The following is a 15,347-nucleotide window of genomic DNA, read 5'->3' on the forward strand; positions in this document are numbered from 1 at the left end:
CAGGATAGTAGGAACCCTGAAAATAATACTTTTCCCCTCTCCATGTAATAAGCACTGGCCATTTAATTTAATTTAAAAAAAAGTAGGAAGTTGTCAGTCAAACTCAATGCCCATGGTTGTTATAGCCTTGTTACTTACTGTACCAGAAGCAGAATTCCTCTTCTAATTTGCATTGTTCATGATCAATCAACATGTGGCCATGCAAAACATTGAGCTTTACATTTTCACCAACATTAAGACAAAGCACACTTATTAAACGTGATCTCAAAGTACATAACTGAGTCAAATTTATTCATGAAAAGTGGTCATAAAAATCCGACACCTCAGAATAATTGTACACACACTAAAACACTGATAGGCTGCAGACAGGTTTTCAATCTATAGATATGTGGGTTATTTTGTTTCACTGTCTTTTGAGCCTGTACAGTATGACAGCAAGAGCTTTTCATGGATTATACAACAAAAACTTAGATACATGGAAAGTCAAACAACTTTATACAAAATAGTATGTTTGAAAAACATAAACATTAAAACAGTAGTTTTAAGTATTTATGTACAAAGTGCTCACTTTGTGACACCATCATCTTCAAGTGTTTTACGGAAGTGTTTGCGATTTACTTTCTTGCTACTGTTGAAGACAACACTGGACACCTTTTTGTCTTCCTCCTCTATTTCAGTCCTCCACTTTCTTTTTTTCTCTTTATTCTCCCATGAGCTGAAGCGGCGATGAAGAGGACCATCCTCTCCTTCATCAGCCTCTTGTCTGTCATCCAAGTGTTGAAGTTCAACTTCTTCCTTCTTAGCATGATCAAGTTTGCTCCCACTCTGATCTTTAATCTTGGGTTTAGTGAACACAATCTTATTCTCACTGGGGCTACCATGATCCTGGTTGAAAGCTGGAGTGAAAGTCTCAAGCACATCTTTCTGAGACCTCCTGCTGTCTTGAAGACCTCGTATAAACTGATGAGCGATCTGACTATTCTTTCTATCACTGGTGTCAGCGGTATCTTCAAGACTGTAGTGGGTCCAGCGCTCAGGGTTTGCAAGGTAGTCAGGGAGTTTTTTGCCTGGAGGTTGTTTTTTGGTTGTCTCTTGGCCACCACACTTCCTTTGAGCTTCCTGTGGAGGTGATGGTGGAGCAGGACGGGCGAACATGCCATCAAGGATGTTGTCTTCACCTAGATCTTTAGACGTGAGCTGTGCAGCACTATCCAACTGTGCAAAGATGCCCCTGCTCCGATCACAGAAACCAGAGCTCCCACCTGTCAGTCTGAAGGTGGGATTTTCTTTAGGAACAGACTGGACATGCTGCGGAGTCTCGTCTTCATCCTCTGAGGACGATGACAAGTCCTCAACCTTTCTGCTGAAATGCTCAGTGGGCTCCTCAGGGTCAGAGTCGCTCAGAGAAAGATCATCTGGGAGTTCAATTGTATCTCTATTAGACAGACTGTTGAGGGCATCCTTTTCTTTGCGGTTTGAGTCACTCATTGTGCTGCTACTCTTGAGGTTAGGTCAAGTGATACAATTAGAAGCTGGATATTTATGCTGAGAGATCTTCTGAAAGATCTGAAGATAAAAGAATGAAGAAATACTTGCTTAGAGATGCACTAACCCAGAATCTCCTGACAGTTTCTCCAAGAGTAACAAAGTAAATGTAAAGTATTGATTGCACATAACACTAGTGCTAATAAACTAAATAGAATGGTGTTCTTGAACTTCATTTTTTACCAACTCATGAAAGATAAATGGACAAATGGAGAGAAAAGAACAGATGAAGAACTACTCGCTCACCTAAAGGATCTTGAGACACCTGTAGGAACCAGAATGAAAAACATTACATGTATTTAGCACAGGTATTCCAATACATTAATCATGATTAAAATCCATATTTTTTTACAGATCTTGTGACGCTGTGGTTCTTTAATATGAAGACGTTTGTATGCTTCATAATGGCAATACTCTGAAGAAAGCGGAGGATTTGTTATACAGCTGGAACGACGCATGGGTGCATGCAGGTATCTTACTGGGCTTGTAGACTCACAGGTACTGCGAGCTGGTCATTTTAGCTAAAATCACTGAGTCCAGAGTAACGTTACTGATCAAAATTATGGCCATAGCGGTAGTCTTGAGGCTGTCCTCTTCTTCCTAAGCGTGTATGAAACAAAATCAGCATATCTTTGTATGTCTGCGTGCTTATTCAATTAAAGAAATTAGCAAAATACAGGCATTTTAACAAAATTAATAATTACTTGAATAAAATGTCAGTGAACAGAAACATAATCTGATCACGCATGTTAAAACAGCTAACGGCACGCAGTCAGCTAATCCGCCTAGATGTGATAATTATCGTGATCTAAAGAAACTCAAAACGCCCTTAGACCCTACAGAGTTTTCGATAACAAAAGTATTTAAATATAGCATCCATATTTTGAAGATTACTCAGTTATTTGACTCGTATCTGGCGGTTCACATAAGCAATAGCATACCTTTAGCTGTAGTGAATGCGCATGCTACACGAAGAGTTGCTTTGTGGGTAATGTAGTTTACCTTCAAGAAAGAAAACAGCTGCGTCGTTCACTTCTTCTCAAATATAATATAATATAATATAATATAATATAATATAATATAATATAATATAATATAAAAGTCAAGTCAGTTACGTTCAAATATATAAATCTATATAATACAAATGAGTTTATATAAGATATTATTAAATATATAATATTAAATATTCATATAATATTTTATAAATATTTCAATTATTTAAACGCCGAAATTTAATGTAATCAATCAATGTTGTGATGTTTAATGTGAAAATAAATGTGCTTAATTTAATTAAGGTGTCGTAATAAACAAAATCATTTTCACCATATTTATTAAATTAACCTAAATTTATAAATATAGGTGGTGCGTAATGACTGGTATGTAAACTATTGAAGATTTCATATTCATTTCATATATTAAGTGTAGTTCTTAAAATAACCATTTGTTTCTTAGTATGAAGAACTTTTTTTTTTTTTTTTAATCTAGAGATCTTTTTACCACTTTGAAGAATCTTTTGTGGGTTGGAAAAGTTCCATGTATGTTAAATATTCTTCATGGAACCATAGATGCCAAAAACGACTTCTTTTAGAACATTTTTAGAATGTAGTACGGCAGAATACCCTTTTAAGTCCACTTTACAGGGTACTATAGGAGATTGGGACACACCCCCAACATTTTGCTATCTGCTCAATGACCAGCAGAGGGAGCAAATGCTCTAAAATAGAAGCACGTGCGACCTGACCCAATGTGCTTTCATTAAAAATGTATTGAGGTAATGGATATGTAGGACTGCTTATAGTAAGAATCATAATCCCAAATCTCCTTTACAGGACAAACATGACAAATAGAGGTGTATACTTTTACAGATTAATTTGGAATTTAATCAAAAATATATACCGTGTAGTAATGTGACTTAATATAGACACAGGAAATAAAGAACGTGACCCCAGAGCCCGGTAATAATTTTCACGAATTTTATGCCAGTATGCCGACGGAAAGCCACTCCCCTTTAAGACATCATCATCATCATCATCATCACATCAGTTCGCCGGCGCTGATGCTGCTGCTGCTCCTCTAGGAGTCTGGAGAAGAAAGCGAGCGAGGGATTCACAGTTTAGCCGCTACATTCTCCCTACCAAATCCTAAAGCTTGAAGGCGGAAATCCCGTTCGGCAGCCAAAACAAAAAAAAAAAAAAGAGAAAAAAGACAGATTAATCTGGTTGACATACAGATTCCTAAAACAATTAAATCCAATTAGATTTTTGTAAACATTGAGTTGGAAGGTTAATCTGTCCTGTGTGGTCCAATAGAGGTTGCTGGACCATTTTTAGTTTTCCTAAAGTTGTTTGAGTGATTAACTCTATGTATTAGTATTGCAAAACGACCATGTTTTTGTTTTTTTTTAAACTTTGTTTAACCACAGCAGCCTTTTTTGTTTCAGGGGACATTTTTTTTTTAGACAAAATTATATAGGCAAAATTTCAAATGGATGTTTAGACCTCAATATCTCAGCTCGGGATGGTCTGAAACTAAAAAACTAATCTCTAGAGCATATTTCATGGTACATGTATGCATTGTTTCTTAGACTTAGAATTTAAGTCCAATATGTACACTATATTTACCAAGGTAAAGACTTAGGGTTGAGACTTCAATCTTTCCCATTGTAAATTGACTCTAAATTTGGAACCCTAAGCTATCTTTATCTACATTTGAACTTAAATTTTAAGTCTAAATGTTTATATATCCACATGTACCTTGTAATATGATCTAGCGATAAGTAAAGAAGCTCAAAGCTGAGATATGGAGGTTGCTGATAGCGTCTTTTTAACCAAAATTTGTTGTGGACCATAACGCAAAGACAGCTACTGCGGTTAAACAAAGTAAAAGAAAGAAAATGGTGGTTTTACAATACAATTACATAGAGGTAATTACTCAAACTAAATTAGGAAAAAATGGTCAAGCAACCTTAATTGGACAACTTGAGATGGACTCATCTAAGTCCAACTGAATGTTCACAAAACGATTTAGATTTAATTATTAAAAAAATAGAAAAATTAAAAATGGTCAAGCAACCAACTTTATGATTTTTGAGATGAGATGGGCTGACCCACTTCAATTTGAACTTGTATAGCATTTTTCACAGTGCATAATGTTTCAAAACAGCTTTATGGAAATCATCCCTTAGTGCCACCAGTGAGCTAACCAAAGGACACAGACAAAAGTGAGAGGAAAAAAACTGAGAGAAACCAGTGTCCCCTGGCAAGGCACACATTACAATTGTTTATAATCCAACTAGATCGTAAAAATGCCATTATTGAAGCTGATTTTGAAGTTTATCGTTCTGAGCTCTAATCATTAGAAAGTAATTTAGTCAGTGCAAAGTTTTGTTATTTCTGTCCTGCGGAAAAACATTTATTGACTTTTGCTTTTCAAATGGGCTGCATAATACACTGTCTGACAGTGTGAATCGTTCCGCTGTCTCTTCTGTGTTTATCAGTGCACCCTGGGCTTCCGCACAGAAGACAGTCTCTTATCAGGGCAGACCTCATGGTATCCTCTTAAGAGAGTGCAACACTGACACCCATGTGGACCCTGAATAGATTTCAGAGTCCTCCCTGTCACACCATGCCTGGTGTGTTTGTTTTTATGTGTTTGCATGAGTGGTTTTCTTCCCTTGACCTCTCTTGTGGTAATGGAGATTAATTTAGTTACAGAGTTACTCTACTAAAATGTTTCCAGAGTTTAATTGAAATAAAATAAAATTACTAGATTTTTTTCTCTCAAAAGAATGTATCAAAACGGTTTAATTGTCGCACCACTTGCAGACAACAGCCAACAAGTGAGGCTACGCTTGTCAGTAACTGGGAGAAAGTGAGAAAGAGAGTGAGAGTTGTTGCTATGGTAACAGGCTCTTTAATTTAGTTTTCTCTTTGATAGCCATACTGTATGAACAAGTAGTTGACCCAGTAAAAGTCATTAATAAACTCTTACAGGGATCATTCTGTTTTAAGGAAACTTTTTTTTTTTTTTTTTTTTAAATAAGACATACAGATTCTTTATTTAATTTCTTTTAGAAAAGAAACGCACGAATTTATCATGAAGAGATTAACGGGGAAGACGAAAGAAGCCACTTTGATAGAAATGTCCAACACGCTGGATTCTCAGATTGAAGGTAAGGAAACTGCTACAACAGCTGTGTAACAATAATATGCCGTATTATTCAGTATCATAATAATGAGAAGGTCAGTCTCCTGGGAGTTGTTGTCAGCGGTAAAGGACAAGAGAAATAAATAACCTCTGCGTTCAATCAGCTGGCAGAATCAAAGACCAGTGATAAAAGATGAACTGCTACATGTTCGCTGGGTCAGTTCGCCATAACAAAATAAAGAAGTATAAACAAAGTACATATATCCAGATCAGCGGTTTTAAGCTAAAATTAAAATAGCCTAAGTTCCTGAAATGGCAAGGCATGGAAAAGTTGCGGTCTACACCCAGAGACTGTTGTTACCTGGCACCGTGTAGTAGTATCCTGCATTACCAAAGCGTGTTTTAACAGGGTTTAAATCAAGTAAAAGAGTCCTGGGGTTCATTTACCTGCATGACCTACGGATTTAGAAAAAGTACAGAGAAACGTGATATTTTATTGTAGTATCTTTGTATGAATAGTAGTTCTAGGAGCAGTTTGGATAACCCCTTTAATTAGTTTTCGCGTTACTCTGTCTTGCCACATGGCTTGGCCTCAGTCCCAGTTTAACTTGAGAATCAAACAGTCCTTGTGTTGAATCAGTTAAAATGTCTGGTGTCGTTGTGACTCATTCAGAGTTAATTCAGTTCCACTGCACACAGGACATTTTTAGACTAGAAAACATAAGGCTCCTCCTTTAAAAATGTGATATAAAAAAAGAAGCGAGTAGTCTTTGAATCAGTGCAGTATTGAATAGTGTAATGTATTGTACTCGATTTTGCAGTATTGCATCAAACAAATAGCAAAATCCTTATTTTATCTGGAATGATAACATTCCAGATAATGGTAGACTAGTTTGCAATAGAGGACCTTAAGGGGGCCCCCTTGACACGGGGCCTGGGAAGACGTTCCTGGTTTTCCCCCATGACAACTAAATAGAGTATTATCTGAACCGAATATCCTGCGCTGACGGTTTAGCTCAGGGATGTGACAGATGTGTCATGCAACAATTTAGTTTGATCCCACTCGATATTACTCATCTTGTTTTTTAATAATGTAAAATGAATTATTGAGCTGAGCAGAGCTGAAATGAATCAGTCCTGGGTCTGGTGCTTGGCTCCTGTCACCCTGAGGCTTTTTGTTGCACAGGTTGAGTAATGGTTGTTAAAGCATTAAGATTTGATGAAGACTTTTATTAAGTGTGAGGCATGTAGGTGTATGTTTATGTCCACGACTTGTGTTCACATAGGTGTGTGGGTTTGTATGCCCAAGTGACTTATTATTATTATTATTATTATTATTTTTCTCTGCAGTTCTTCTAACTGATGCTGTGGTTTGCCTTTGTCATGAATGTGTTTTCTGTAGGAGGGAGTGGTTGAAAGGAAAGAGAAAAACTAGAATGTATGGAAAGTGGCCTTTTTCGTTGGAAATCATCTAAATGATATTTCAGGGGAACCCCAGGCTAATCCCTCCTGCTTTGCCTGTCACTGCTACTGTTTAATCTGTGTACTGATCATAGGTGATTCACTGGATAGTAATTTGATTATTCTTCCCGACTGGGACTGTGGCACTGCCCTGCCATGGCTCACATTATGTCTGTGATGTGTGATTGAAAAAACAGAGGGATTTACAGTGACAGTTTTGTATGATACATTTTACTTGCACTGTATTTTATTAATATACGAAAATATTTCACACTGAAATGCCTTGAAACTCCAAGTTAGTTATTTTCATATGAAAAGTTTTATATCACTGCTACAAGCTACAAGCATACAATCACAGCTAAATGTGCACTACAAGATTTGTGAGTTTAATATAAGTTTGATTTTATAGGTGCTTAATTCACAGTAAAATGAACAAGAGCAGCAGAGCTTGGCCTAAAATACATTTAAGCAGCTCTAAAACAGTTTTAACTTATCTTAGAGAATCAACCTAAAACCCACAGCTAAGCTAATGGCCAGCTCATTATAGATGCTTAAAAATGTCCATATTGCACATTATTTAATTTTAGCTGTAAAGTTTCCTGTTGCGGAAGTAATTGAAGCATGGTAATATATTACTTCTTATCGTAATCATTGTTATTGCAGCATGCATATCATGACTATGCATCAGTGTATTTGTGTTTAATTTTAAATAGTCTTTTTAAATTATTATATGGCTACGCTTGTCAGTAACTGGGAGAAAGTGAGAAAGAGAGTGAGAGTTGTTGCTATGGTAACAGGCTCTTTAATTTAGTTTTCTCTTTGATAGCCATACTGTATGAACAAGTAGTTGACCCAGTAAAAGTCATTAATAAACTCTTACAGGGATCATTCTGTTTTAAGGAAACTTTTTTTTTTTTTTTTTTTTAAATAATCATGACTCTTGAGCATCAACAGATAGATAAGAAAATTAAACATTCTACATATTTAATATAAAACAATTAAAGATACAGGGTTTTCCTTCAGTAGTTTTCAGTCTGTATGAATATTTATGCTTTTGTGTGTACGTGACTAAGAGGTGTTTGTTTCTGTTTTAGGTTATGAATATATCTATCAGTAAATGTATTTACTGTCCCGCTCCTGACCTCACAGTGTAGTTATTATTTACTTTGCTACGTAAGACTTTGGTGGAGATGACAAAGTCCTCAGATACATGTTATTGTGCAGCTTTTTCAAAAGACTTTGTGCTGGACACAAGATGTGGTTTGGAATTGGGGTTTAGTTGCTGTTAATGTGGAATAGCTATTCTGTGTGTGTTCTCCGACCTGATTCCATGGCATTTCCTAACACACTTTTCCTGTTGAGAGTTATGTGTTTTGTCATGCATTAAGAGTGCAATGATGTAAGCTCAGTTCATTCAGCTGATAAAAATTCAGTTCACTTTATATTCCTACTATAGCGAGTCGTGTGATACGTGAGGAATTGTGAATATATTTTCAGCCCATCTGCTGAACAAGCTCAGCCCATCTCGGTCGATCTGCTGAACCAAAAAAAAATGGATTCAGTGAAACTGTTGATGTGTTTACTTGGAAATTACTGTGGGGGCCACAGGTTTGTATTCAGACAGGTTTTATCAACACTACTGCTGCTTTTTCCCTCTCTGCTTCAAAGTATTACACAAAGGTGCCATTATCAAAGCCTTCTTTCCCAGTAGGCCTAATCATCACCCATAATAGCACGATCAGAGGAAGCCTGCGAGACCACAGCACCTGTTGGCTCTGCTCAGAGCAAATGTTGGTCTTCTCATAGAATGGAAACGATAGAGACCAGACCTATACCTATTTACCAGTGCACATTTTTGTGATTTTGGAAATGACCAAACATTTTTAGCCTTTTTTTTAAGGATTTTGGTGGTTTCACGGTTTTACACTGAATGGGCCTTTATATGAATCAGAATGCATGAATTAGTTGCAGGACCACTACATTTTATTCACTATCCAAAAAAAGATAAGTAAATTAGATTGTAGAATTTCACAATTTAAGGCAAAAACAGAATGTTCTGACTTTAGCTTTGTGAAACTGTAGTACATAAAACATATCTGCACAAAACAAAAACAGCAAACAGGAATGCAAATTCACTCTCTGACAGCAGGTGGCGCTTATGTAACAGCAGTCATAGAGTAGCTATGTTTCCATCCAAAGTTACGAATTAAACCTATGCGCAAAATTGGAATATTGCATAAAACATTTGCAAATAAAGCACTGTTTCCATTCAGTGAGTTGAAGAGAACAAAATTGTCACTTCCTGATTAAGTTTCGCTAAATGTGACCCTGGACCACAAAACCAGTCTTAAGTCGCACAGGTATATTTGTAGCAATAGCCAACAATACATTGTATGGGTGACAATTATGGGTCCAAACTGCACATTAAGGAATTTATTTGGTAAAAGTGTTTCCGGCATAGTTTAGGTGCATGTTTTCTTACTGGATAAGAAATTTATCCGACTCCGTTGAGTGCGTAAGTTTTTTTTATGTGCATTTTTAGAATTTATGCGCATCTTAGCATTTCTATCCAGTGTTTTTGTTTTTGTTTTTTTGCTATATCCCAAACTGTGCATAAAAATAGGTGGATGGAAACATAGCTACTGTTTCCTTGGTTACCGCTGTAAACAAAGCAATGCTGCTCTTATGTAACTCTTTTAATATGCTTTATACAGAGTTGAGACGAAAAGAAAAAAAACATCTAAACTTTTCTGAAGGCAGTCAGAGCCCTGTCTACCTTGCTTAGGCACTTGTCCTTTAAAAAAAAAAAGTCATACCGGTTGTGTAACTGTATGAACTGTATACTGTATGAACCAGTGTATCTCCCAGCACTAGTTTAAAGTGTTACTCATGGCACGTGTTATTTTCCCCCTAGAGAAATACATGTAGAATAAGTTGCTTGTGTGGTTTTAAAATATTACTTCCATCTTTACACACCTGTTTATCTATCTTATGGGTTAAGATGGCTGTGCCGTTCTGACAGGCTACCGGAGGACCTTTCAAGCAGGTACGGACAGAGCTATGTGTGCTGCTTGTCTGTACGTCCCCCACTTTTCTGTTTTCATCTTCTCCTGTGTTTCTGCTTCATATTCATTATTATTCAGCATTTTATTATGCTTCATCAGCATCTCAGAGATCACATTGTGACAAGTGTGCTTGTCTGTGGCGCCACATATTTGGAAATGTGAACCTTGCTCCAAATGCTAGCGATGTTTAAGGAAATGTTGATGCCCTTGTCCATTATTTAATTCCATTGCCTCATAGCTGTAACCTTCGGTTTGTCAACGTGTCAAGATTCATGCCTGTGCTGTAAGGCTGGATATGAGTGTATGTTTAAAACTACTTTTATCAGAAATGCTGTGTTGCTTTGTGCTTTTGTTTTTTAAATTGATATCAGTGTTGTTCCAAAATAATTGAAGAATGACGCAGCATAATTGACAAATCAAAATTAAATAAACCACAATCAAATTAACAGAACAACCTGTCTGAGACCGTAATCTAATCTGTTAATGATGGAACATATATTTACTTGCACTAATTTTCAGTGTTAACTATCTCTGATTTGATTGGCAGCATTAGACTGTTCACTAATTGTGAGATCATGCACTAGCCAGGCAATATGTGTTGTGTCTATCCTGGTATAAAAAGAGAACACTCTGCCTGATTGTTCCCCACAGGAAGTGCTTTTATCCCACAAAGTTGGCTGCTCAGCATTAAAATTGTTGCCTGTTTAACCAATGGAATGTCTACCAAAGTGTGTGGGGGAGAGAGCAAAAGTGCAGCAAAGACAGAAATGACATGTACTGCTGATCAAATGATGTGTTGTGTGACATTTCACTTCAGCAGCTATAAAATCGAACACTCTAAAACACTGAGTTTATTTAAGTTGGAGCTGCTGTACAGCAAAGAAAAATAAATAAAAGATTCTGAAAATGTAATATGCCTCCTGAAGCACAGTGGAATGAATCAATTTAGCTGTCATTTGAATACCCCTAGTCTGTACTTCACATTAATACTGCTCTCCTTTTGGTCTATGAGCTGCAGTATATGTGGGCAGGAACTACTGTACTGAAAAAGCCCTATTTTTACGTAACCAAATATTTCCTGTTTTCATACACTGCCTGTGCAAATGTGAAATAATCGTACCTTTTAAGGGTACAACAGCTTGTCACTGGGGCAGTACTCTTAAAGGCAAGACTAGAGTAGAAACCTGCATATTAATACTAAAGAGTAGAATTGTTTACCTTTAAGGTACTACTTCGAACCTTTTAGGGTTAAATAAGGTACAAAATTGTCCCTTTAACGGTACTGCTCTAGTGACAAGCTATAGAGTGTGTTGAAGTATTCTTCTAGGTAGGCATGTTTCCTGTAGACTATATCGCATTTGTGGTTTTGATGCTGATGTCATTTCCTCTGTGTCTTTTGCAGGTAATAATGGCACCATTAACTCCATCTCTGACCGAGGAACACAGCTGCCTGGTCACCGGGAGGTAAGATGTCAGATATTTTCATCTCATTCAGAAATCTGAAAAAGCAACAGATTACTGCTTTGAGTGGTATTTTGTAATGTGGTAAATAGGTCACATTCTGAGGTTGGGGTAGTTTAAATGTGTGAATATACTCAGACCACGAGGTCTCCCTACTGATCTAAAATACTGGCGAATGTTCACATCTCTCTTGTAAAGCTTTTGTTGGGCCAATTTGAAGTTGTAAATGTCTAAGTGTAGCTCTTGAAGACAGGTCAGATGGATTGGTCTGTCTCCCACTAATACACTTTTATAATGCTCACCAAAAGCAACATAAAAAGTTCCCACTCTTTTTGATGAATGAATTTGTGAACAAAAAGGACATTTGTGTTTACTGAAGAAAAACGTTTAAAAACCATTTTGTGAATGATATTGAATAATTCGTTGAAAAGAACCAACTCAAAATAATTTCACCCACAAATCAAACTTTATTATGGCTTGCAAAATGGGTTTTACTATAAGGGATATTTTAAAACATAACATAATTAAATCTATATATCTATTAAATATATCTAGAAGTAACCATGAAGTTTATATGATTAAGTTGACATTAGGTTTCATGACTTTTCTTGACCTGTGTTTTCCATTACTAAAGGAACTCTGTCTGAATATATTCAAACTTGCATATGTTAAGAAAATGTTAATGTTTATTATAAAGGTGAAGAAGTTTGTTGTTCCTGAGATGGACATTGGACCTTTTTAGTGTATTGTTCTGCTGCATTAAAAGTACTCACTTTCCTCAGTCTTAAAGGAACACTCCACTATTTTTGAAAATAGGCTCATTTTCCAACTCCCCTAGAGTTAAACAGTTGAGTTTTACCGCTAGGGGAGTTGGAAAATGAGCCTATTTTCAAAAATAGTGGAGTGTTCCTTTAAGCATTGATTTTGGCATTTTTACATGAAACCATATAAGCAAGCATCAATAGATTTCAATATGCCTTTGCTCTGTTTCTCTTGCTGGTGCACTTTGCTAATGATACTTTCTTCATCTTAGTGCAGTCAGCAATAAAGGAGTGTTTTGGCAAGCTAGATGCAATGGTACATTTTTGTTTCATAATCTCACTAAACTTGGATGCAGATAAAAAATAAATAAAAAGTCTAAATGCAAGGTTGTGGAATTAGTCACCCTTGTGATATCAGTTTAATGAGGGGGCATCCAGAGTTGAATTTGTATTAAATGATGAAGTATTACAATGAGCAGCACTGTGATCTCAGTCCCAGAACAGTATAAACCAGATAACCACAGGAGAGTCTCCAGGCAAAGGCATGTGTCCCCGAGTTGTCTGCAGTAAGGGGGAGTGACCCGCTCTTATCAGAGGTCTTTGTGTGAGAGTGTGCAGCTCACAGTTAGCATTTGCTAACACTGCTTACAATATGGACATTTTGTAAATGCTCTCACCACTGGAGTTGAAAGTTATGACTGCTCAAACTGAGGTATGGATACGCCATTCATGGTCAGGTCCTGGGAGAGATTGTTGCTGACTTTGTTAGAGTTTGCTTTAAGTGACTAAATTGTACCTTAAATTATATTAAACTTTTAGGGCTGAACATTCCATTTGTTCAGTACTAACTGCTACATCAATAATGAAAAGTTATTTTTGTTATAACTTAAATTAACATGGTGTATTTAGTCAATATTAGAATTTTATTTTATTTTTTATTATTTTCTTGATAATGAACACATTGAGACTGGACTACACCGACACACAATGCTTTGTCACTCTGTTTTTACACTTCAACAGCTCTGATGGGACCAACAAAACCAGTGCTTTCTCATCTACTTTGCCTTTATATGACGACCCTAATGTGTAGTGTTTGAGATATGTAGCTTAATAGAGATTAATCTGAATGAGTGCAGATATTAGATAATGTGAAACTGTATAGCTAGATATTCTTAGGAATCCTTGTAGTCGAAATGGTTTTGGTGATTTGTTGTTGCTTTATAGATTGTTTGGAAGTCTGTGATTGTCATTTTGACATCAATAGTGATCAATAATCCTCCATGTCTTTTCCTAACAGAGCAGCATACAAAGGTCCCACCTCTCAAATTTAATTAGTAGAACGCAATAAAATGCCTCCACAAATGGCACAGTGCCTCCACTTTATTAGTTTAATGGCTTTCCCTGTTTCAGTCTCTGAATGGCCTTATTTAGAAAGACGTGCCAAGCAGGCAAGCGTTTTTGTGACTTATCTGTTTTGGCTTGTTTTACTGTCTGGAGCAGCATATTTGAAGGTACAGTTGGTATTTTCTCCTCCTCTGTGCTTGTGGGATTTTTATGCATGACGTAAGGTATGTGTATGTCTCGCAAGAGTGAAAAACAACACGTCTTGCTAACATACTTCAAAGGCATGTTTGCACAAGTATGACATTTGATGTCGCACTAGTATTAATCACCTGAGGTTTCATGTCATGTCAATTTGCATAATCTTATTAATGACAGCGGTTTTGGTATCGATTGGATCGTTTTTTTTTTGTGTGTGTCTGGGAAAGCTGGAGTGTTTTTTATAATAATATATCAAATCAAATTGTATAAATATAATCAAATATAAATATATGATCGTAAGAATTCTTAGTTCAAAACATTTTCAGAAAGGTGCCATAATTACACTTGTAATTGAATGTGTTTTTATTAATTCATATTTGTACATCACTATTCATTTTTTGCCTGTCTGTTTGTATGTGTATACCTACTTAACCATATTTTGGGGACCTCCTCATTTGTAACATTGTCTAAAAAATAACTTAAAAAAAAAAAATGTGTACAAAGGCAAACATTTTTCTGTTAGGGTTAGGCTATAGTATTGTAAACTAGCTGTACATAAAAACAGCAGAGCTCTATGGAATGTCCTCATTTAGATACTGAAGCTAAGTAAATGTGTGTTTGTGTGTGTGTTGATTTCACACTGTCTGCAGAAGTAACTGTTCTCTTCATACCGTACCTGTGGTTTTCTCTGCACATCTCGCTGCAGCTCTTCCTGGAGCCTCTCACGCTGTCATGATGCTATTTCTGCAGTGCTAGTGGGATGATGTTTTACTCAGCAGTACATTTCTTGTCCTGCGTTCACTACCCTGAGCACTACAGTGATTTATGCAGTACGCTTCATGAGCATCACTTCCACTTACTGTTTCACACCATTGTTTGGGGTTTCGTCACCTGGAAAAGATAAGAGACCCTCACAGTTGATAGAAATCACATGCGTCATGTCTCTTATTTGTTCATTATGATAAGTCAATCTCTGAATCTCCATGGTCATGTGGTTGTGTATGAGAGTAGGACTGTTTTTGATTTGAATCTCTGTTTTCTTTTCTAGATAGACAAGCTTGGACAGAACAGGGACTCCGTGTACTTCAGGGATGGTGTACGGCGCATCGATTTTGTCCTGTCCTACGTTGACGACAAGGATGGAGACAAGACATAATATATGTGTGTGTACTAGGGATGCACCGATACTGGTGTTAAACATTCAGTATTAACGCCTGTATAGCTGGTGTGTGTGAGCTGATAAACAAAGCACGCTGAGTGGATTGAGCGCGCGCCGGCGCAGATGCACGAGCTTGTCGAGTTAATATACCTTTCTCACAGACATCACTGGAAAGTTTGTAGTTCGGTCGGATATGTCAAAAACAAG

At 36.7% G+C, this 15,347-nt stretch overlaps 2 protein-coding genes across 6 annotated transcripts in view; one reads left to right on the plus strand and one right to left on the minus strand.

Annotated features, from left to right (window-relative positions):
* Positions 1-262: 262 nt before the first annotated feature.
* Positions 263-2,554, minus strand: LOC107663940 (protein TSSC4-like). Of its 4 annotated transcripts, none has more exons than XM_016454349.1 (4): positions 2,487-2,533; positions 2,025-2,145; positions 1,792-1,810; positions 263-1,566 (listed from the first exon to the last, which is right to left on the minus strand). In XM_016454349.1, the coding sequence occupies exon 4, from the start codon at positions 1,486-1,488 to the stop codon at positions 565-567; it is 924 nt and encodes a 307-aa protein (XP_016309835.1). In that variant the 5' UTR covers positions 1,489-1,566; positions 1,792-1,810; positions 2,025-2,145; positions 2,487-2,533; the 3' UTR covers positions 263-564. The 4 variants fall into 4 exon arrangements, with proteins under 4 accessions (XP_016309835.1, XP_016309837.1, XP_016309834.1 ...); XM_016454351.1 differs by lacking the exon at positions 2,487-2,533 and adding an exon at positions 2,250-2,458; XM_016454348.1 differs by lacking the exon at positions 2,025-2,145 and having other exon boundaries at positions 2,487-2,554.
* Positions 2,555-3,422: 868 nt separating this feature from the next.
* Positions 3,423-15,347, plus strand: part of ano5b (anoctamin 5b) — a 25,204-nt gene continuing 13,279 nt past the window's right edge. Inside the window, exons 1-5 of one of the 2 annotated variants that reach the window (XM_016454404.1) lie at positions 3,423-3,769; positions 5,590-5,716; positions 10,154-10,198; positions 11,620-11,681; positions 15,030-15,134. In XM_016454404.1, the coding sequence (XP_016309890.1) occupies positions 5,641-5,716; positions 10,154-10,198; positions 11,620-11,681; positions 15,030-15,134 (288 nt within the window). In that variant the 5' untranslated portion in view covers positions 3,423-3,769; positions 5,590-5,640. The remainder of the gene's footprint in view (positions 3,770-5,589; positions 5,717-10,153; positions 10,199-11,619; positions 11,682-15,029; positions 15,135-15,347) is intronic. The other variant, XM_016454405.1, reaches the window with a different exon arrangement.

The sequence above is a fragment of the Sinocyclocheilus anshuiensis genome, unplaced genomic scaffold, assembly GCF_001515605.1.
Source record: "Sinocyclocheilus anshuiensis isolate Anshui unplaced genomic scaffold, SAMN03320099.WGS_v1.1 scaffold2129, whole genome shotgun sequence".
In the NCBI taxonomy this organism is placed as follows: Eukaryota; Metazoa; Chordata; class Actinopteri; order Cypriniformes; family Cyprinidae; genus Sinocyclocheilus; species Sinocyclocheilus anshuiensis.

Bases quoted from the DNA above. Each gene is read 5' to 3' on its own strand.
- LOC107663940 (XM_016454348.1), bottom strand. From the start codon at position 1,488: ATGAGTGACTCAAACCGCAAAGAAAAGGATGCCCTCAACAGTCTGTCT.